The following is a 24,799-nucleotide window of genomic DNA, read 5'->3' as shown; positions in this document are numbered from 1 at the left end:
GGCCAGTTACCAGTCACACTTTCTTTCTTTTCTTTGTGGGGGAAAGGGCTATTAAAACAGCATTCAAAGCTCTCAAAATCCCACTGTTGTTATTATAGGATTCCAGTGGGTTTTCTACATTTAGGCTCATTCAGATTTAACATATTAAAAAAAAATAGCTTGACAGTGACAGACACAAGTGTTGACATACTAAATGCTACACTGCACGGCGTAAGTTTAAAACTTTTACTTTCATGAGAGATTCTTGGATTCAGTTCCATATTTACAGAATAGAAACCACACAGACAGTAGATTTAATTATCTGGATTTTCCATGATGGGTTATTTTATTTATACACTAGGTTAAAAAATACAAATATTTCATCATTACAAAAAAAGCTTTATCAAATTGTGTACATACAGAGGGGTTGTCAAAGCCAACCAGTCATTAATACTTTATATATGTTTGGCTAATATGAGATACACATAGAGTAAGATTACTCCTCTGGGTTAGTTTTCTGCAGACTTTTGGCAATGGTCAAACTGTTTTCCAACATTAGCAAATACATTTTCATAAAAAGTGAGAGCAGTTTTATTGTTTTGAGGCTTAGTAACGGTAACAAAGTAAACTGACAAGCAGGAGAGGTCATAGTTTGTTAACTGGCAACTGGGTCCTATTGCCAGTTACACAGAAGCAAGCAAACATAAGCAGGTAACAAACTCTTTTAAGCAACAATAGGCTAGTCCTCCACAATTCCCTGCCACACTATGCTTGTGGCCTACTTTGGGATGTAGAGTTTGTAACACATTGCAGACAAAATGAGACAGATGTGTTTCCAACCTACAGATGGTACAAAAACAGATGTTGCTGATCCTTCATGCCAGAAACAAAATAAATACATTCCAAGACACACAAAGCCATTCCTGAATAGTGACAGGCACTTTCTGATGAATGAAGGTGATATTCTTCTGATTGCCAAAAATTTGCACAGTAAGGACTTGAAATGAGAGTTGTCAGAATCAAGACCACAGAATTGAGATTTAAGCAACATTTCCCCCCAAGACTTTTTAACACTTAAAAAACAAAACATAAAAATGCTTGCCTGCAGCTGAGTGGCTGATTCATATATAGGCTTCTGGTATTTACATCTTCCAGGGATGACTGTGTTCACATTTCCATTGTAAAAGAAGTTTCAGTTTTCTTTATATAGCTCCCCATTCTCATCATTACAATGTTTGCTGAGATTATTATTAATTTATCCACCCAGCCTCTAGTCAAGACTATAAGAAAGACTGAGACTGCCTATGAACAGTCAGATTTAGCACCAATCTAAGCTGAAGCTTCAAACACTTTTGGCAGTTATTTCCATCAGATAAAGTCCCCCTCCTGAAACTTCAACTTAATGGATTTAAAGTGCACAGAAACCACCAAATAATGTCTTCTCCCCACACCCACAACACCCCCCTTTCTATTGCTTCAAACATGTAAAGCTAGAAGATCTTACCTCCATATTAAATTTTACAAACTCAAACCTTTCTAGAATTTTGAAGCAGCAAACATCACATATTTTTTGCCCAATATACAATTTTGAAAGGTTACACTGTGCTTAACTATAGGTACATTTTATTATAGGACAATATGCAGTATATGCAGCAATACTTTTTGTTATTATTTCATCATTTACTGAATTGGCACTTTTAGCTTGAAGAAAAAGACCATTTAGTACTACAGGGTACAGCGCCATTTGCCTTGAAGCAATGTATTTATGGCTACTTTTTATTTCTGTTATCACAAAGAAACTGGTAACACGAATAAAGTAGCATAAATAGGCAAGCTCTTTGAGACCCTTTTTGTTGTTTTCAATTAATTTAAAAATATTTCACTATCAGACTATATCCATGTAACTCCTAAAAAAGGTAATTTACATTTGCAAGACAAGCAAGACTGCTAAAAAGCAAGAGCAAATGCTAGGCAGCAATGGACTTCACAATTACATGATTTTAGATAACTCTGCTACTGTCAATTTTATACAACTGGTTTTTAGAGTATAACTGTAAAAAGAGAGGTGCCAGTATCAGAGGTGGAGAAGCCAGCAGTTCTAGCTCATAGGAGCAATGGAAAAAGATGCTGGGAGTTGTAGTTCAGCAACATCTGGAAGGCACAGATCCATATGAAGATACAATATCCAGAAAGAATAGGTCCATGCATCCTTTTTTCAATTCCACCACCATCTCTGCAATTAAGCAACTTCAAAATTGGCTCATTGACTGAGTCTTACAAGCTGTTGCAGAAAAAATATATAAATAAAAGTGCCTTGTATCTGTATGCACAATTCTAGCTCATGCATGCACAAAGCTTTACAGGACTGCATGAATCATGAATTCCAGACAATCCAAAGCTATTTTCTGTGTCACGCACTAAACCCCAAATTAGAAACAAAATGTCATGTTCAACATGATAATATGTTACCTATTCTAAAACATCTGCATGAAGATTACCTGTACTACTAAATATACACAGATACAGCCACAAAGATAGATGAGAGCATACAGTAAATACATTTTTCCATCTTATGACACTTCAAGCAGGCTTACACTGTCTGATTAGTTTAATAGTCAGTTGTGATTATGTCTGATGGAATATTTTCCTTTTTGTAGCTGGGAAATATATAGTTTGGATTTGCTTCCATCAGACCTCTTATACCACACTTCATCATGGTTAACTGTTGTGATTGTAGCACTGAAAAGGAAAAGGGAAAAGAGAAATTAGTGTCCCTATACAACTGCACTATAACCTCAACCTGCATGGCAATTTATAAACAGGACTATAATTACTGGTAATAAAACTTACAAGTATTATAGCAAATGTCCGGGAAATGAAGAAAAACTAACAGAATACTGCAATCCTAATGCTAAAAAAAAAACCTCAATAGTACTGCATTGGTTTGAAAATAATTCACTTTTTTAAAACAGCTTTTCTTTGCCAAGAGAAAACATGTATGGATGTTTTCTAGATCTAGATATATAGAGACTAAGTAAATGGGGGAACAGTGATATCCTCAAAGCTGTTATCTGTTTTGTTGCCTATTTATAGAAATTCTGTAATAATAACCTAAGTACAATCATTAGGATTATTTTATTTACAACAATGGCTCAATAAGGCAAAACAGAACAAAACTGGGAATGCTTATTCAGGCATGATATTCCCCTCTGAAAAAAAAATCGGGGCCGGCCAAAAGAGACCCCCCCCACCACGCGCCAAGAAATCGCTGCCCAGCTCCCTTTTCCTGCCGCTCAGCGTGCTCCGCTCGCACCGCCCGGGCTCCGCTCGCACCGCCTGGGCTCCGCTCAGGTATCCGGCTGGGTCTGTCAGGAGTTGCTACCGCCGGCGCGGCTCCAGTCCCGCGTTGCCTCGGGAAGGGAAAGGCAAAACCAGGAGCCGCTGCTGCCATTGCAAAGCGCCGCCGCGGCTCTTTTTTGCCTTTCCCTTCCTGAGGCAACGCGGGACTGGAGCCACGCAGAGCCACGCCAGCGGTAGCAACTCCTGACTCGGGGCCTCTGAGGGGAGGGGAAGGAGGAGAAGAAGGCGGGGAAAGGGGGGGCGATTCCCAAAAAAATCGGAATTCCAATTTTAATCGGAAGAATATCATGTCTGTTATTACATTTCATCTGTATTTCTTTTTCCTTGGGATACATATAAAATGAGACAGAGTTATGTATACCAGAGGAAGACATACTTCATGCAGTTCATGAAGGATATTACATTGAGTTTCAAAGACAGTATGTAAGGCTTACAAGTACAGTTTTTGGAAAGCTAACACAAGGACTATGGTATATCATATGAAGAATATTCTTCCCATTATAAACAGATGAATTGGAAAATAAAATAGGAAAAAAATGGCTGAAGTGAAAATAAAAAAGGCATAGAGTTGCAAGTTTTCCATATTCTATATTCCATCAGGAGCCCTGGTGGCACAGTGTTTAAAATGCAGTATGTATTTAGTAATGCTTCTACACTGTAAACCACTCAAAGAGTGGTACAAAGCATTATGGGCAGTATATAAGCCTAAATGCTATTGCTATTGTGCTCTGGCTGATGCACCTTAAGGATGCTTTACTATAAACTCTTAACCTCACCAGCTGCACAATTGTTATGCCCAAATTAGCTACATATGCCTAAATCACTTAATGGAGGGGGGGATCTTTGAACTGTATTCAATTTATTTTAAAAAGTCATACCTTGTAGGACATTCATCTTTTCTATCAATACATATTGTATGTCCACGTCCATACCATTCCCCATTATAGTAGAGTCTTCCTTCCTCAGATCGTGTGCTGTGTAGATGTTTTTCCAACTTGACAGGTGCTGAAAAGAGGCAGTATAGACAATGCCGATGAAATGAAACAGTTGCTTTAAGAAGTCAACCAATTTATCTCTATTTTACATCCTGTTAATACATGCATGAGTGATTTTACCTTCCGCATTTAAGCAGAAATAGATTATAGATTGTTACTGAAAATGCATCCATAAGAATCATTTTTCTTGAGTCAGCTATGTAATAGTTAGCTTGGGATCTAAACTTTGTCTATTGCTGGCTAAATTTTATTCATTTTAGTACGTTTAAACAGGTTTATTATTTTCTGTATAAACACATTTATTTTATTGATTTGATCTCAGTACCTCCTGCCTCAGATCAACTCTTAAGTTTCCAAAATAACAAAAAATTGATCTCAAATCATCAAGGGCATGAATCAGTTTCCCTTTATTCTCTTTGTATTTGAATCTTACATTCAGCTAGTTGCCAGGAACTGCAGCCTAACTTTTAGAGTGGGAAAGGAAACGGAGTGGGAAGGAAGCCATTGTGGATATTGGTACTCTACAAAGGATTACAGCAGAAGAAAGGGGAACTGATGGCATCATCAGTGTACTCATGGTCACAGTGCCTTTGCTTTTCAGCAGCAGCGGAGTAGAGCATGGTAGTTTCAATTGGCTACTCTATGAATTAACTGCAAAAGAGTAAAGTAAAGTAAGTTGCCTTACGTTCTGCTTTCACTCTATGTGGTCCCAACGTAGCCATTGCCTGAAATTTAAAAGTTTCTATTTTTTTAAAAAAGTCATTCTTTAGCAAGCCATCTTCTAAAGAAATTTCATTTTAAAGAAAAATTTCATGAATTTATCTGTTATCTATTTCACCTGCCTACCTCAGGATATGGGTGATATGATCGAAGAAAATCATGCCAGCTCAGATATCCCCCAGATTAATAAGGTCTGCACCAGATGTTGCAGAACCAGGAAAATCTGATGAAAAGTGGGCTATTGGAATGATGTCATACATGGACAAGATAAGAGAACCTGGAATGCTACTACAACAGTAAACCAAATGAAAGTGGATGATTATGCTAGATCAGGGGTGTCAAACTCAAGGCCTGCAGGCAGGATGCGGCCTGCGGGGTGTTTAAATCTGGCCCACAGGGTTGGTTTGGAAATAGCAAAGGACTGGCCCATGGTGCCCCTGGCAGCCAAAACAGGGTGAGAGGAGGGCACATGAGGGGGGGCCCGCACCCCGTTTTGGCCTGGACGGCCTCCTGCAACACTCTGCCAGCCAAAATGAGGCACGGGAGGCTTGTGTGGTGCCCCTCCACATGCCCCGTTTTGGCTGGCAAAGTGCTGTAGGAGGTTCTGTTCCCCACCACCAGCCAGCCCGAGGAGAACTACAGTGCTGATCCGGCCCTTAAAGAAATCCAGTTTGACACCCTTGTGCTAGATGATTATTTCCTTTCTTGTTTAAAATATAGTACCTTGGTACACACAACTGCTTCAAAACCTGTTGAATGAGAAACTGCTGGGAAGGTCACCGATATAAGAAAAGGTCCATTTCAGCCAAAACAAAGGGTCATGTGGTAAGTCACATGGTTTGTTTGGCATTTTTAGTACTTGTCATGCCTCCTGGAACCAATTAACAATTATTCATGTAAGCTGCCTTGAGTCGCCATGGGCAAGTAGGCGGCAATATAAGTTTTCTAAAGTAAATAAAATAAATAAAATAAAATAAAGTACTGAGGTATTATAGATCTCTCTTCCTACAAAATAGTTACAGGATTATTTGCATAGTCTAAAAATGGACATATAAGTATGATGACTTGTAAATATTTTAAAACTAGCCATTAAAAAATGTACATACCTTCCTTATTGTTGTCCAGTCTTCAAGTATATCAAGATCTTGTAGCATATACACAATATAGGGTCGTTAATATATGTTAAGGAGGTTGTACTTTTTCCAAAATAGATCACATTTTAAAAAAAATCTATGTTTCATCCCCACCAAGTAGATCAGACCAGGAATCAGCTGCATAAGGTTAATACTACTTTCTATAAATTCGTAAATTATTTTCCCACATTTATTTTCAAGCACTGAGATTAAAATGAAAAGGGATGCTTTTCATTGTATAGCATATAGTATTATATCCTTCAAGCTGGAAGGAAAAAAAGCTTGGAAATCTTTTTCTGGAAAAAAAAACTCTGATCCACACATAAATATATAGTCCTAAACCAGGGAAAAGAAATCTGGGATAAGTGTCATCATAACAAGATGTCAGCATCAATCTCTTTATTACTCTATGGATGACAATATTTAGAGGGGTTAATATTATGATACTATGTTACTCACACTAGACATATAGTATAGTAACTACAGTGGTCAAACTTATCCTTAGGCTCTATTAAAATACAATGGTCATGATTTTGTCATAGTCTTCAAACTACCATCCTATGTTTCCCTATGCATGTTTTAGGAAAGGTGACAAATAAGCAACAATATAACTGAACTGACTATACCTAGTAAAGTTATAAAAATGAGAGCTTATTTTGTGTGGTGGTTAAAGTAGCAGGCTAGAAATGAGGAGTCTATGAGTTCTAGTCCCTTCTTAGGCACAAAAGGCAGCTGGGTGACCTTGTTACAATCAATCTCTCTCAGTCTAGGAATAACCAAATGGCAAATGGTTCTGAAATCTTGCCCAAAATCCTTGCAGGGACTAGCCAAGGCAGTCATCAGGAGTCAACAATGATTCAAAGATATTAAGGGGGGGGGGAGTTAAGTTTATAAACATTCTTGATTTGTAACAGAAAGGCACAGAGAGATAGGTTGAATAGTGTTGATGCAAGCAAAAATTAATTTGATTTTCTTTTTCTTTAGCCTTATCTCCTGTTTCATTAATTTTGCTTATTGTGTCTTACTCTTTTTCAATGCTTTGCACAATGTCGTTTATTTTAAAATACAATAGCACAATGAATATTTATGACAGCTGTTAAAGGATATCTGATACAACAACAGGTTTCTTCTTCTCTGGACTAAATAGATCCTTTCTTTTTTTCCTAGATTGAAGTTCATCATTCCATAACTCTAAGAAAGATAAAAAAATGTTGCAATTACACATTTTTAATCCCACACCTCATAAGCTGAGCCCCTCTAAAAAGACAAACTTCTACATTTGGGGGGAGGAAAGCAGATTCATACCTTAAATTGTATTTAAGAAATTATGAGGACTATTTTAAAACAGTAAGACACAAAGTTACCCAAACCACTACAAGTGTGTTTATTTTCTCTTATTCCACCATCACACTTTCTTCCTCTTTTTCACAAACAGCCCGCCTTCAAATAGGTTAGGTGTTCAAAGAATGGTGAATTATCTTTATTCATGCATCCTTTAAATCAGGGTTCTCCAAAGGGTTCTCAACATCAATCCCCAAGATTCGATGAGATTATCCAAGGGGCTGTCATTATTGTTATTGATACTACCATTAGTGAAAGTAGTACTTAATTTCTTTTCATATAATAAATATTTGAATGAAAAAATCTGAAATTTCATGAAAGGGTCAAGAGATTGGGGACCCCTGCTTTAGATTAATTTTAAGTACCACAAGGTATCAGGGAGCAAAATTGAGGCCTCATTAAGAGGCATTTTTCTTAACCTCAGCAAGTTTAAGATGGGTAGACTTCAACATTCAGCATGCTAGCTGGGGAATTCTGGGAATTGATGTCCACCCATCTTAAAGTTGCTGAGGTCAAAAAACAGTGAGCTAGCTAGTTGATCAAATTTTTGATGTAGAATGTACAAGCAGAAGGTAAATCTAAAAAGATAACTTAAGACTTTTAATTCTTCTCAATTTGTTTTGTAGACAAAATAGAAGCTCCAAAGATAAACCAAGTAAGTGCTATAATTCACTGCAATCTTTATTAAATGGATTCTAATTAATTTGGGCAGTGACTTATTCATTCAAGCTTTTAGTTGAACAATAACTTACCTGAGGTAATGTCAATACTATGTCGGTCTTCTTCAAGTCGTCTGATTTTCTCTTCTAGTTCACTCTGAACAGTGTCATACAACAAGAGCTTTTCACTCTGAAAGAAAAAAATTAATAGGTAATTCACAAATGAAAGGTCATCAACAGTTACGTGAAGCAGATAACATCCTCACAAATACTGTAGAGATGTTCTCTTTTCATAGAAATTCCAAGTGTGTATATGTCATAACCAGCATTAAAAGGGATTTTCTTGTCCAAAGTCCTACTCAAATTCCATAAAATAAACAAAATAAAGTAGACCCTGAAATTTTCTAAACCCCATTTATATGCATAAATAATCCAGATGGCAAACTTTTGTATTTATTACACTCATCCAGTTCTGTTTTGCCCAGTAATGATCAGCCTTGCCTCAAGACAGTTTTGGCCACTGCAAGCAGGAATTTGAGATTCATATAAAAGTTCATATAAAATTTAATGCTGATGCACTGGTATTTCTGACATAGTTTGAACAAAAATCCATATGACATGATCAACATTTGGCCTGGGGCTACTTGCCATTGACAAAGCCCTCTGTTTCCATGTTTTAATCTGTGCTGTACATCTTTAAATGATTAGGGACTGTATGAGAGGTAATGTAATGGTATTTGGGGATGATCTTGGGAGACAGAGGGAAGAGCCATAGCCAGGGGAGAAGTTGGATAAGAGGAAGGAATGTGGGCATGGCAAATGTCTCAGGAGGGACTCTCCTTTGTTCCTTGGGCTATAAAGGCAAGGGAAGGGGGGAAATGTATTTTCAGACTTGCAGGCTTCTGCTGATGTAACTTTATAATAAAGTAGAATTAGTTCATCTAGGCGTGCTTTTTATTTATTTTTATTTATTTATTTTTGTCAATTGCTTACAAGATAATAGGTATAAGTTAAAAAAAAACCATAGTTATGAATACATGGATACATATAAGAAAAATAAAAGAAACAATAGGACAGGGACAGTAGGCACGTTGGTGCGCTTATGCATGCCCCCTACAGACCTCTTAGGAAAGGGGTGAGGTCAATAGTAGACAGTCTAAGGTTAAAGTTTTTGGGGTTTGGGGAAAAAAAACACAAGAGTCAGGTAGAGTATTCCAGACATTGACCACTCTGCTGCTGAAGTCGTATTTCCTGCAATCAAGTTTGGTGCAGTTAACCTTGAGTTTGTATCTATTGTGTGCTCTTGTGTTGTTATGGTTGAAGCTGAAGTATTCATTGACAGGTAGGACATTGCAATGTATGATTTTACATACTATACTTAGATCAGACCGAAGGCAGCATAGTTCTAGGTTTTCTAGGTCTAGAATTTCAAGTCTGGTGGCATAAGCTATTCTGCAACGAGTAGAGGAGTGGAGAACTCTTCTTGTGAAATATTTCTGGACTTTCTCAACTGTGTTAATAATAGATACATAATGTGGGTTCCAGACTGATGAGCTGTATTCGAGTATTGGTCTAGCAAATATTTTGTATGCTCTAGTTAGTAGTGTGATATTACCAGAGAAAAAGCTATGTAAGATTAGGTTAACAACTCTTAATGCCTTTTTGGCTATGTAGTTACAGTGGGCTCTAGCACTTAGATCATTAGATATGAGTATTCCAAGGTCCTTTACAGAGCTTGGATCATCAACAAGGTCTTGACTATTCAGCCTGTATTTTATTTTCTGATTTTTTTGCCAATATGTAGGACAGAGCATTTATTTGCTTGACATTCTGATACATAGTCAAGGTCTTTTTGAAGGATAGCAGTATTGCTTCCTTGCAAGGCTCACATTATTTATCAAACTGGCAATAAACTGCGTTCTAACATCTTCCTCACTTATTAGCATCAGATTCTGATTTAGAGGGAGGCTTTAAGCAGTTTCTTGGTTCACTGAAAACAAAAGGTTATGTTATCAAACATTTCAACAAATGTATAAGATCATGGGAAATAAGTGAAATAATGTGACACAATTTGTCCCTGCTCATTTATCCATCAAATGTGCCTGGTCAGCTTCAGCACGTTATTGCAGCCTGATTCAGCACGAGCAGCTGGTTGGCAGTTGAATCGGCCTCAGGGAATACTGCCGATCAGCTGTTCCAGGCGCCGGGGATCACTGCCACTGATCGCCACCTATCACCACCGCCACTGCCACTAGGTAGTGGCCATTGGCAGCGGCAATCCCTGCCACCTGAAATGGGCCAAAAACAGGACTTGTGGAGGCCGAAAACGGAGTGCGCAGAGGCCTAAAATGGGATACGCGGAGGCTGAAAACGGGGAGCAGAGGCCAAAAAAGGCTGAAGGGTGGGGGTGGGCAGGTAGGCGGGGCTTCAGCAATATTCGCTCCATAAGACATTTTCAGCCACTTTTTGGAGACAAAATGACAAAAAGTGTGTCTTATGGAGCAAAAATTACGGTAATTGGGTTTTACCATCATAAATAGAAATACACTAATCTTATAACTGCTCTTGGTGTTTTTGAGAATTATTTTAATACTACAAAAACCATACGTGCTACATAAACAACTTAGGGCGGGTGTGTATAGAATTTACTGTTGGGCTTCATGAAAGCTCAATCCTCTTATAAAACAATGTTTTATTTCATTCATTCATTTCTGCATTTATTCCATTTAATTTCTATAGCCACCCATCTCAGCAAATGACACTCAGCAGCTCACAATTCAGAAACATACAATTAAATTCTTAAAAACAATAAAAACAGTAAAACTATTAAAACACTAAAATATTAGTTATATAGTTGTATAGTTGTAGATATAGCTGTGCGCCTAAACCTTTTAGAAAAAAATAAAATTTCATCCATTACTCTTATCTCATTTAATAGTATTAAATAGTTTATAAACAAATTGAAATAAATAATGTTTTAATGTTTTTTTCTTCCTGAGTATGCAGTTAATATGCCAGATCACAGAAGTGTTTCTTGAAACTAAAACTGCACATAAAATATGCAAAAATGTGGTTCAGATGGTGTTATAAAGCTGATACATATCTTAAAATAGCCTGGGTAAAAGTTATGCAGGATGTATATTAAGTATACAAAAGCTGGAACCATTTGATTCATTATAGGCTTTCAACTTAACTGCAAAAACATAATAAACTTTGATCAAGAATTTCACAAGAGCAATTAGTAAGACTGACAAAGTTGTCAACGTATTTTAAAGCAACCTAACTAACTTTTTTGTAGATGTAAGTATACAATATTTTCAAATTGTTCTTCAACCATATAGCTTAGTAAAGTGAATTTATTACCTCAGAACAAAGTATAATTACAGACAGATTAAAACATTTACAGCTCAAAACAATACCTCACAATGCTGTCGGGAAGCCTGAATTTCACATTCATACTTGTTTTTCACGGATTCCAAGCAGAGTTCTCTGTAGATACCTACAAATAAACATTCATTTAATATTAATAAAAGAGCATCATGGAATGTATTTCCAAGCCATTCTGAAAATTCCCAACAGGCAACTGTGGGACTTACAAAAAAGATTTACATCTTTACATCTCCATTTGTGCAAACCCTAAATTAGTTTTAATCCCAAAGCAATACAATAAATGCCCTGGCTTTACAAGGCTCAAGTGCTGCTTTGAAAATTAAAAATCTAAACATTATCTGTAAGAGTATTTGCTATTTTACAGACAATTTATAGAATTTCAGAACCGGTTGAGTTAATATTAACCTATTATTAGACTTGCCCGATGAACATTAATTCAGACAAGCAAGATGGGCAGCTATTAAAGTTTATAGTCCATTTACTTCTTCCCCCATGTTTTTAAAATTCTAGATCAGTTATACATTTGTTGCATAGCCTAAAAAAGTCAAAATCAAAAGGAAAGTACTGGTGGTAAAAAGTTTGGAGAGTGTGAGCAAGTGGTATATAATGCAATCTTAATTCTAAAAAGCAAGATTCAGAGAGCTTCCTTCCCTCCCTCTCTCCTATCTTTCCTTGAGATAATAATGATCACAATGAAACCAATGCAGATAGATTTCTGACAGCTCTGAAAAGCACCACTGAATGTCTCCAACAACCCTAAAGTGTTTAATCTTTGTCTTCTTTGTTGCTTGCTCGTTTGTTGCTCGCTCTACACTACACTAAGAGCCGTGGTAGCGCAGTGGTTAGAATGCAGTATTGCAAGCTAATTCTGCCCACTGCTAAGTTTGATCCTGATGGGCTCAAGGTTAACTCACCCTTCCATCCTTCCAAGATCAGTAAAACGAGGACCCAGATTGTTGTGGGCAATATGCTGACTCTGTAAACTACTTAGAGAGGGCGGTAAAGCACTATGAAGTGATATATAAGTGCTACTGCTATGCTATTGGAGGAATCACTTCCTTGTAGAAAGCAATTAAGAAATCAGCCATTGATCCCTGCCTGCTATACACCTGGTAGGCAGTAAAAATAAAACAAAACCAATTCACTGGATTTTTTTCTTTCTGAATGAAGAAATAGGAAACAGACCAGATAGAAGGGAAAAAAGGCATTTTCTGTTTGCAGCAAAACAGAATGGACAACAAAAACTAATTTTTTTGAGGGTGTGGATATAGTTTGATGAGAAAAACCTTGGAGTTTCTAGAGCCCACACTAACAGATTTCTCTGCCCAGCCTCTGAGCTGTGATTCAAGAATATATCTTCTTCTCGCATCAACTGTAACAAAATAGTATGTAAAAAGTAATACTTTGTATAAAGTAAAAAAAACTTTATTATGATTTAGCAACAATGTGTAAGCAGATATGTAGCAACCAATAAGATATAAAAATCAATTTCTAGGTAGTCCTTGACTTACAACCACTCATTTAGTGACCGCTTGAAGTTAAAACAGCACTGAAAAAAGTCACACAACAATTTCTCACATTTATGACTGTTGCAGCATTCCTGTGGTCATGTGATCAACATTCAGACGCTTGGCAACTGGAATGTATTTATGATGGTTATTGTGCCACTGGGTCATCTTTTGAGCATCTTTTCAGACAAGCAAAGTCAGTGGGGAAGCCAGATTCACTTAACAACTATGTCACTAACTGAACAGTGATTCACTTAGCAACTGTGGCAAGAACGGTCATAAAATGAGGCATAACTCACTTAACAACAGAAATTTGGGCTCAATTGTCATCATAAGTCGAGGGCTACCTGTAGTGGAGTGCAAAAAATATTTTGCAAATGAATGATCATTAAGGTGGATTCCATCTAGCCTTTCAACATCATCTCAGTTACTGAGTTTCCAAATTCTTGTTTTCCATGCTGGTTTGCAAATAGTTTGTATCTTTGTCCTTTGTATATGAAATATGTGTTGGTTAAGCTGTGTTCTGTTAGTTCCATGAGGTGTTTGGGTGGTTGGTATTTATTTTTGATGATTTCAAGAGTTTCTTTTATCGGGACTTGAGTGAATAGTGAAACCACATCGAAACTTACAAGCAGATCTTTTTGTTCTACGTGTAGATCTTTGATCATTTCCAAGAGGTGGTATGAGTTTTGTACATGTGAAGCTGCTGCTTCAGCATGGGGCTGTAACTGCTTTGCTAGGTATTTGGCTAGGTTTTGTAGTGGTGCTCCTCTGGAGCTGACTATGGGTCTGAGAGGTATGCCTTCTTTGTGTATTTTTGGGAGGCCATATAGTTTGGGGCATCTGGAAGATTTTTCTCTTGGGATGATCGTCTGTTGGATCTCTTTGCTCATGTGGCTGGTTATAATTTTCTTCTTAGTTATTTTTTCCAGATATGTGGTTGGGTCCATGTTTATGGGTTTGTATGTGGAGTCTTGGAGTAGGTCAGTCAATTTTGTTTCGTAGTCTTTTCTATCCATTACTACTGTGGCATTACCTTTATCTGCTGGAAGTATGATTATGCTGCTATCGTTCCTTAAGGCTTGCAGGGCTTTTAGTTCCTCTTTGTGCAACTTGCTTTTGGGTGGTTTGCTTGTGCATAGGATGTTAGTAACTTGGTGTCTTATTCTATCAGCTTCATCTGTATTTAATTTAGTTAGGCTGGATTCTACTGCACATATGATGGATTCTGTGGGGATTTTTTGGGGTGCTATAGCATAATTGAATCCTTTGGTTAGGACATCTGTTTCTGTTTTGGTGAGTTCTCTGTTGGAAACATTATATACTAATTGTTTCAGGTGTTGTGAGTTGTTGGGGGCTTTCTTGTCATGTTCTAATTTCTTTAGTTTCTTCAAGAGTTTGTCATTTTTGTAAGTGGTTTCAGTTTCAGCTCTCCAAGTTGTAAGTTGTTTTATCTTGTCCCAAAGTAGAGGGTGGATTTTGCTGCTCAATTCCAGGTGTAGTGCTAGTAAATCTTTATTTAACTGATCCAATTGGAATCTGTTTCTGAGAAGCTCGTTCCTGAGTAGAGCCATTTCAGTTCTTTTCAAGATACGTTTAGTAGCTGCTGTGCTGTGATGAAATGTTAATTTGAAGCAGGTTGGTGTTGCATTGTTGTCTCTGCAGCTGCATAGGAATTTGAGGTCACATAGTATTCCTGCTCTTTTAACTTCCAGCTTCTCATAGGTTTTGGTCTGGCTGTTTATTTCCTCCCCGTAGAGGTCTGATATTTGTTTTCTTAAGTTTTCGCGCGTACTTACATGTATGGTATTCAGCTTTGTTTGGGTATTTTCCCATGTCATTATAGTTGTGCTTTTAAAGTTGTAGCAACCAAGACATATATGAAGTCCCCTGTGCATCCAAGGCATATATGAAGTCCCCCGTGCATCATGCCCTGCCACATACATTGGACAGACCAATAGAAGAATAAGTACCCACCTGGATGAACACAAAAATGCAGTAAAAAAGCTGGAACACACTTCCTCACTAGTCCAACACATGAAAGCCACAGGTCATAGCATCAACTTCAATGGCACCAAAACCCTAGCCACTTTTGAAAACCCCAGCCACAGAATTATCAGAGAAGCCATAGAGATTGAAAAAAGACCTGAAAGCATGAAGAGATGATTCTACCAGACTGTCAATTATTTGGAAGCCTGCACTCACAAACAAAAAAATCTCCACACCACAAGCCAGGCAAACACCTGGGCACAAACAGATCCCCCCTGATACCTCCAGCTCAGACACAACCCAACCAGGCACCCAGATGAAACCTAGCTTCTTAATAAATGATAGCCGTCCATTTACTCGGAGCCAAGCTGCACTAAAAGCCTCCAGTACAGGAACACAATGTTTCCAGCCAATCAAGACAAAAAAAGCTACAAAACAGACAGAAGATATTAGAAACACCAATCAAGCAGAACACAGGAAACTCCAAGGCCAATAAACACAGACCAAGACTCCCAACCAATCAGGAGGAAGAAAAAAACATTCTGGCACAGCAGTAGGCTAGCCCCAAATTTAAAACTGAAACAGCTGTAAAAGTCTGACTCACAGACGAACACAATACAGAAGCCTGATGATGGCAGATGAGATTCTGCCGAAACATTGCTACAACTTTAAAAGCACAACTATAATGATGTGGGAAAATACCCGAACAAAGCTGAATACCATACATACATACATACATACATACATACATACATATTGTAATGTTTGGCATCTTAACAAATCAGTTTTCTAAAATAGGAATAAACACATAGTGTTTCTTTGATATATTGATTCGAATTATTCTAAACCACAATCTACCCTAATATCTGAAATATTCTGTTTACCACACAGTCTTAAATCATTTAATTATTCTTTAATGATCCAAGATAATAAACCAAGTTTAAACCAAAGTTCATTGTTTTGGACAGAGCAAAAAATTGGTATTTTTAAGCCAGTTTTTAGATACAATACAAAACACTAAAGATGATTTATAAAGTAGTTTTATAACAACACAATCTTAGAGCACCAGATATATTACATCTGAACCAGCCCTCTGAAGACAACAACAGCTATAGAAGCCAATGAAATGGAGGGAAAATATAGACTAGAGATTAATTGCTTTGTATTTATACAACTAGGGAAATAATCATTTTCTTTTCTCCTGATAATTGTGTTTTAATCTGTTATCAAAATCACCCAATTCTGACTGAGACATAGCTGCCATTTTGGAATTTGGAAATATTTGCAATAGCAAGTTCTCATATCTTATCTGGCTGGTATTTTTAAAAAACTGGTTAGCTTCTTCCTTGTCCATTGCCTTATGCAACGTATTTATTGAGGAAGAGATCTGGGGAATTTGTACACCACTTAAAATGTTAATATATATTTATTTGTTTAGATATTTATCTAGTCTAGATAATTTATATAGCTAACAGTAACTTATAGTAACTCTAGGCAGCTTATAGGAAATAAATAATAATAAAATAATAACTCCACTCCATCCCTCCTCGGCAACAACATACTCTCAAAGCAACAATTTAATGGGCTCCATCCCACTCTGTGTTCCCCAGGCCCACTGGTCAAACCACATCTTCAGGGCCTTATAAAAGAGTGTCAGAGAGGAACAATACAACGATGATTGTTTTTGGTGAAAGATTATACACATACATTTATTTGGAAATCAGAATCCTGTCATGAATGACCTTGCACACTACTGTTATTGAAATATGAGGCCAAAAATATACAGTAACAAAAAATTCAACCTCAGTTGTTTTAAATTCAAAGGCTTCTGAAGCCCTGAAACTTTTAATAGCATTTTATTTCTACCATTGCCATGCAGTGATATAGTATACATAACTGAGTGAACAACAACTATTTCATGGACTCACCCGCCACTTTTGTTCGGATTTGCATATTTTCTTGGAGAGCTGCCAGGGGTTCCAAGTATTCTGGTGCCTTTCCCGCAATGACTTCCTGTAGCTTTGCATCCACTTGGCTTAATCTCTCTTTGTAAAGTCTTAATATAATGAAAATAGAGTACATTATATTAAATGCATAGGCATAGAAAAGTGTATATTGATATTTCTAAGATCTTCTCAACTGGCAATGGCATTCCTATGAAGCCGATCAGCCCAGAAGAAATTAGTAAGATTCAAAAACAGACTGAGATATATATTAAATTACAGTCAACTTTTTATTTAGACATTGTTTGGGCTGCATCTGAAAGTGTTCATCCTATTCACTGAATGGGCCTTTTGACAGAAAAGGGGAGCATTAATTGTTATGATTTACTGTCTTTAAGAAGGGGCTAAACTTTCAGAGTAAAATTAGCTAACAGGAGAAAAAAATTAAAAGACATCACCACTACCCTTCTTCAGTAGCAAGGAATGTCTCTTCAGGCAAATTCCATCTTGGGGGATGTCCCATTTGAGGAAGCAACATCTATATTTAAATCAGTGTCTTCCACATTCTTTGAATAAATCTTTTATAAAAGCCTCACATTACTAATATAAAAATATTAAGCAACTTCAGACTCCACAATGAAACATTTTGCAAAGGCAGGCTATGATCATGGAAGCCAGTCCTATTTACAGACAGAATAAGAGTGGACTGCTCTTTATGTGAAGAAGAATGTGGAAATCTTACTTTGCCCAACACATTGGACAACTTCAATTTTCTCATTGCTCAGTCTCTTTCAAAATGAGAGCAAGCAATTGTAAGAAGCAGGATACAATTGATAAGGTAAGAAGAAGCTAACTTCTCTTCCTGCTCTCCATGACAACAAGAACAAAAATGCATGAACAAAAATCACCCATATACAATATGATTGTCATTTCAAACTTCCATATCAGGCAATAAAGTTCTTTATTTCAGCAGCACTTTTTAGAATAGAGAAGGCACAATAACACGCAATGAGCATTAATGAGTAGGATTTTTTTTTCTACCAGAAGTCATTTCAACCTATGGATGAGAGGGGGGAGAGTTCTAACATTTTCTTTGCTTCAGACCCAAGAATGGAATGTTTTTAATTGTAGCAATTCATAAGCAACTGTTTAAAAACTGTTGTTCTGTTGTTACTCAGAGATCTACCAAAAGCTAATGATCATCCTTCTGCCTACTCTGATTTAGATGGATAATTTAAAGTTCGAGACTACAGCTGAATTATCATCTAGGAGTTCTAGAGCATTGGTTTACTTACTGATCTTTAAGATCTGTAAACTGTTTTTCAAGATCAGACATCTCATCTAAGCACTCCATTCTTCTTCTTTCACAATCCTCATCATCCATTTCTGCAATGAAAATTATATATTTTTACAAATATGACTTGTTTGTCTCTTCCAATGTACTTTACAGCTGATATTTTCATTAAGAGTGGCTAAAATTCTAAATCAATTAAGTTAAATAAATTAATGGAATTATTAAATCTTCTGGAAAACAGATATAACATATAAAATTATTTCTCTATTCTTTGATTAATCTTATGAAAGAACTGAACTGATAAGCATTCATTTCATCTTACAGCCAGCTATATTATACAGGTAGCCTTTGACTCAGCTACCATCAGACGTTATACTTACCATCCTGTTCTGAGTTATGACACCCGCACATGCACCCAGGGTCACATGTCCACATTTTGGACACTTGGCAACCAACTCATCTTTTTGCCAGTTTAAACAATGGTAACTTATGGTTCCATAATTTCATAATATAGCTAGTTCTATAAAACAACCTCTGTGCACCTACAACCAACATTTCAATTTGATCTTTAAATTGCATGAAATTGCCATTGCCTTAACTGATAAAGCAACCTCAAACTGTTGCTATTGTAGGCCTATGGTGTCAAACTCACAGCGTCATATGATGCATCAGGACCTTTCCCCCCTTCACTAAACCAGGTGTGGGCATGGCCAGTGCATGATGCATCCAGCCCATGGGCCAAGAGTTTGACAGCCCTAGCCTAGGGCAACAACAAAACTTCACTTACAAATGAAGATCCACAAAAATATTCATTCATGTGTTAGATATTATGTGTCATCCCTAGCAGAAGAGCAGGGAAAACAGATAAAGGAATATTTATTTATGTCATTGTTGCATTCTTCCTTTTCCATCAACACTTCATCATCTCACCTAGATAAAAATATCCACAAACATTTTCTACACAACATCACTTCTTAATTCAGACACCAAGGATCTAAACATGTATATGACTCCAGCTTCCATCAATATGGTAGCACACACTCAATTCAATATATACTATACCAAGTTTGCATATTAGAAAATCAAGTTCACTATCTAAGTAGCACCTTTTAGCCATTCAGGATGTTTAGCATACATTTTCCAATTCCATATTTGTAACCTAATATGCTGGTTTTCCCATACAACAATTGGAAAACTGAGGACAATAAATTTGAGCAACCCATTTAAACTATTCGTAGTTTAGCCAAAATTTGAAATAGAAACCACCTCCTGTTGATTTACATATCACTCAAAACAGTATCTGAAAGTATTTTTTCGATGCTGTTTATGCACTCCCCCTTTCCCTTCTTCAGTTGTAAAAAAGCAATCAGAAGCTCATCTGAATCCTAATCTTCAATTTATACTGAAACAAGTCACAAATACTACAGTATGTTTCATACATACCACTGTATAATTATTTTATTAAACTAGTATTATACTATTTTCTCAAGAATTCAATAGGCCCACAGAATGCTGCCTGTCCAATCAGCATCTCTGTGAGATAGGTTAAGATGAGAAATAATGATTGGACTAAAGACACTCAAATGACCTTTTGGGCACAAGATGGATTTCAACATTTTTCTCTGCACTGAATCAAAGATAGAACATAAAACATGTAGAGAGCAGAAGCAGGTCTTATTCTTGATGCTTTAAAATATGATTTTACAAGTTACTCAATGGCAGCCACCTTCAGCCATCAAGACTAATGGTCTGTGAGTTAATGAAGTCAAAATAATATTTGGGCGGAAATGAGAATTTATTTAAAACCAAGACACTTTGGATAATTTACATTACTTGCAGGACACTAGCACACCATTATCTGGATGTGGAATCTGTGCCAGCTGCTTATTTGAGGAAGTGCTGTTGGCATGATGCCAAAAAGGCTTAGAGTCCAATAATTTGTTGAACAGCCTCCCCTGGTGTATATCAGCCCAGACTTTATGATCTTGAGGAAGTGGGTTAAATAGGTAGAAGAGCTTACACCTAGGCAGCCTACCCTGTTTCTGGGAAATAGAGAGATTGGTACATCAAGAGCAACCCAACCTGTCCATAGTCTTGTCAGATAAGTCTTGTCAAGAGATAAGGGAACTCATCCTCCACTGTCTTTCACTGTCTCTTCTGAAGTCCCTATAATTACTTTGTTAAATTTATATCCCTTCCTTGCCTAAGAGTTCATCCATATTTCTTCTCTCAATCAATCAATGTGTAAGGTAGCTGACAGAAAATCAGACCCAAAATTATATTAGTTTCTTTTAAAATCTTCAATATTTATTGTATATGTTTTGTATGTAATTGTAAGTTTTTTATTTAATGTCTAATGTGCGTCTTATATAGTTTTTAACTGTTTTAAGAGCTTATGTCAATTAAATGGATATTTTCCCTGGACCTTTATTTGAAAATTTAATTTTCGTCTTCTCTATCAAATTTGTGGAGTATTAACAGGTTATACAGTATGTCTTTCTAAGAGAATCAATTTAATATACTCACTAATTTGGGCAGTAAAAGTTCCAATTTGTTTTTCTAAAAAATTAATTCATTTTCTTCCACAATTAAAAATTCGGTTTATCAAGTACATATTAGTTCATTGATTAATAAGTCTTTAAAATATATAATGGAAAAATTGATGTTGAAGGTATTAATGTTAACAATTAGACATTCTAATAATTTTATTGCATTTATCAATTGTTCTTGACGTATTAAAAACCATCCCAGGGTTTTTCAAAAATGTTTTAGACATCAATTTTATTAAGCCCTGTTCCAGATAATTATACCTACTGAGCATACCTAGTTTAATCAGTTAATTTAAGGCATCAATGAAAGTCTTTAGAACCATAGCTTTCTGTTTTGTGAGAATTCAGCCTCCAATTCCAAGGGATCTATGTCTGGCTTGTGGCTGATATCATTATGGGATCTTTTCAGAAAGAAAAATGAAGAAAATGAAGGGGTGAATCATTCTATTTATTATATATATTCCCTTATTTTTCCCTGAAAAATGCTGATCTGAAGTCTTCTAACAATATATAAGATTCTGTATTTAGATGCATCTTCTGTGGTATAAAGTGTTATTCCACTGTAACGACTTTTTTTCAGTGGAATTAATTCAGGGTTTCTCAACCTTGGCAACTTCTGTTGACTTCAATTCCCAGAATTTCTTAGCCATCATTATCTTAAAATTGCCAAGGTTGAGAAACATTGAGTAGACATAGGCCTAAAAGGATTTCCTCCAGCTACTAAGATTAGATGCCACAAAATATTACTTAAGATCTGTTTTCTCAATTAATAAAGATGACCTTGTGACCCAAAGTTTTTTTTTAAAAAAACATTTCCCATTCCAATAGATTGTAATAGATTTTATTCCTATCTGTCTGGATTGACACCAGAATAAAGAGCAGTTAGGAAAAAGAGGGATTTTGGTGCCTCCACACTATTGAAACTGAAGCGGGAGAAATTTGAGAGCATACTATTATACTTTAATAACTCTTAGGAATGCTGGAGAACAATATACACAAACTGTTTTTCACATACAGAGAAGTATAAACATTAAGTGTAACTAAAGACACAATGATTAAACAAGAAACAAAAACCCTAAACTTCCCAAAGTAAGACATGAAAAGCAAGTAAGGAGCCTGATAATTTCTTCAACCAGCAGAAGCATTTCCATGTGTACTTTTTAATATGCTGCCCTGTTTTATGTTGTCCTATTGTTAGCAGCATACAGGGAAACAAATTTTGATTCCTACATTAGTGGAAAAGGATGCATGTCAACATGTTGCAGCACTGGTTAGGCCGAGAATTCAAGGGTTGTAGAGCAGATTGAGAAACTGGGGAAAAAATCACCTTCCAAAGAAGACCATTCATTGCAACCCTTTTACTATTAATAAAAAACCTGTAAAGGTCTATTAAGTGTTGGAAGACATATTCTTCTGGGTTCAGTTTCAAGTGAGGAAAAAGACACTGGAAACATGGAGGCTGTTTAGAGAGATGGTTTAATGGTGGACAGGATCACATGCCTTGGAGCTCCTGAGCAAAAAAGGGAAGGGATGCTGAGAGTCCCTGGATTTTATGCCCTCTCTGGACTTTGAATATGAGCTTGTGTTCTGATTGGTTGTCAGACTCTCTTGGGGCCATGCAGGGGTAACTTGGTAGTCATGAGTCCCAGGCTTGGTTGAGCCTTGCTGAAATGATGATGTAATGAAAGGGCTTTGGGATTCCTATTATGGGTCTGCCTGAAGGAGGTAAATCTTTGTTATGTAGAATAGACTGGCCCAGGCCTTAATGGCCCATTAGCAAAGGTAGAGGGGCTGAGTTTCTGCCTCTCTTGAGTTTCTACTTCTCTTTTAGGGGAAATATTCTGCCCTTTTAATATATCCTAAAATATTTCATTTTTCTAGGAAGGGTGAGTTTTAACTTCCAACCGAAGTCATCAGGAATCAAACTTGATTTTAAAGAAGGATGTAATGGACAGAAAAATCTCTCTGGAATAGAATCTGTGATGTGAATACATTGTGGGTACAAGAAATCCTCAGAATCCTTCCCACCCAAATATATTGACTCATATTGTATTTTAGCTTAATAAAAATAACCAACACTAGATTACAGTAACTAAATAATTGCATTTATTCCTGCAATATCTAAATATATGATATGCCCTGAATATAATTTGATTAAATTTACATTCTACCATTCCTCCAGGACTGGTAGACCCATGTTCTACACTCAGTCATGGAAGCTCACTGGTCCCAGTCCAATATCCTAATACCATAGGATGCCATAGATAAAACACCTATAAAAAAAATTTGAATTTTGTATTTATCAGTGTAAGTTGCTAAAATGGACCAACCATATTCTGAGATGGATCATCATTAAGCTCACTATGCTTTACTTCTAAGTGTCTGAGACACACTTGGTAGAAAAACCCTATGAAGTAAGTTGAGCTTTAGAGCTAGTGACGGAAAGTATTGAATAAAAAGAGAAATACAAGTTTTAAGCTACTGTTCCGCAGTTTGTCTTATGCTTTATTTATTTGTGCACTGAAACCATTATCATTTAACCTTAACCCTAAAGATAGGATAGAAAATGCCCTGTGAACATTTCCCAGACAAACAAATATGGGACATTCCAAAGATTTCGGGAAAGAAAGAAAATAATAATAGTAGAGGCTTCCACAAACTAATAGTCAAGTTATATTGGCACATTCCGTTTCTAGAAGGCAATGGCAATACACAAAATACTTGCTCTTTAAAGGGCAGGAAAAACAGCAAGGCAACAAAACTGCAGCCTTCTTACTAGTTCCATCTTGCAATTTAGTCCATAAAGCCCAAGAATTGTCTGAATGCATTTGTAGCATTCTTTTTTTTTTCTTTCTTTCTCTTTTTTTGGTGCCACACCAAATCAACTCTTTTACACCTTATAGAAATTCCTGTCTCCCTGCCCGTCCCCGGGGTGGTTGGCTGCAGACAATACACCACACCGTAGATTTATTATCCCCGAATGAGGGAGGTGGGAAATTAGAGGCAAAGAAGAGCATTAGCTCTCCCCCAAAGAGCCCGGGAGGAAACTTATTAGGAAAGTGAGGCCACTGCCTTGCCCGCCCAGGTGAGGGGGCGTAAGAAGGCAAGGGGGAAGGGGGCTTTTCTAACAAGTCGCCCGCGGCGAAGGAGTGGGAGGAAATGCCGAAAGGGGCCATAAGGGTTGCAGAAACCGCGGAATCGCCCCGGCACACCGAAAGAGAGGGCGGGGCGGGGCGGGGCCGAGCCCTCCCTTCTGCCCCCATCTAACCCCAAGCGAGGCAGATCCGCTCTAGCATGTGCCGCCCAGGAGCCCTTTCCCCGCTTCACCTGAGCTGTCCCCCTCTTCGGACACGGACGAGCTCTCCGACTCCTCTTCCTCGGAGCTGCTGCCCTCGTTCTCCCCGTAGTCCACCTCCATATCATCGTGATTGTTTTCTTTCTTCTCCCTCGAGTGGACCGGCATCGCGCCCGCTCTCGGCAGACGCCCGGCGTCACCCGCTTGGAGACCCAGGACGGCAGCTTCGCCAGCCCGGCCCTCTAACACGCCGAAGCTCCGCCCCACCGAAACCCCGCCATCCACCTTAGGGCCGCGCCACTCAGCCCGCCTCTCGGTCGCTCATTGGTGGGACGCCCTGCCGGCGGAGCGGGGTTTCGTAGTCGGGCGTGGTGTGTGTGGGGGGGGAGGAGTGTTCTGTGTTGCGGAGGATTTCGGGACATGTAGTCTTTTGAGGGAAGGCTTGTAGATCCGAGTAGGTAGTAGAAGTAGGGCGGGAGAGGGTGGAAGAGAGGCTATCGAAGGGTCTACGTATACATATTTTAAACACAGATTTGGAGCAGCGAGATTAACCCTGTCTTCATCTTGTTTGAAATTAAAAACAAAATTGGTGAGAGGGACATTAGCCGCCGATTGATTTCTCTTCCCAGCGGGAAGCTTTTGGG

The 24,799-nt window shown here is 37.5% G+C and overlaps 1 protein-coding gene across 1 annotated transcript; it reads right to left on the bottom strand.

The window, feature by feature from the left end:
• Positions 1-292: 292 nt before the first annotated feature.
• Positions 293-24,420, bottom strand: BRMS1L (BRMS1 like transcriptional repressor). Its single transcript, XM_026664485.2, has 10 exons — positions 24,188-24,420; positions 18,313-18,403; positions 17,003-17,130; positions 11,607-11,686; positions 8,281-8,377; positions 7,295-7,378; positions 6,161-6,225; positions 5,020-5,059; positions 4,218-4,344; positions 293-2,718 (listed from the first exon to the last, which is right to left on the bottom strand). Exons 1-10 carry the CDS (start codon positions 24,321-24,323, stop codon positions 2,595-2,597), a joined length of 972 nt encoding a protein of 323 aa, XP_026520270.1. The 5' UTR covers positions 24,324-24,420; the 3' UTR covers positions 293-2,594.
• Between the last annotated feature and the right edge of the window lie 379 nt (positions 24,421-24,799).

The sequence above is a fragment of the Notechis scutatus genome, chromosome 1, assembly GCF_049901735.1.
Source record: "Notechis scutatus isolate UNSWTSFEM ecotype Mainland chromosome 1, rNotScu1.2, whole genome shotgun sequence".
In the NCBI taxonomy this organism is placed as follows: domain Eukaryota; kingdom Metazoa; phylum Chordata; class Lepidosauria; order Squamata; family Elapidae; genus Notechis; species Notechis scutatus.
Note: the sequence above shows the minus strand (reverse complement) of the source record. Positions and strands in the feature narration are given on the sequence as shown.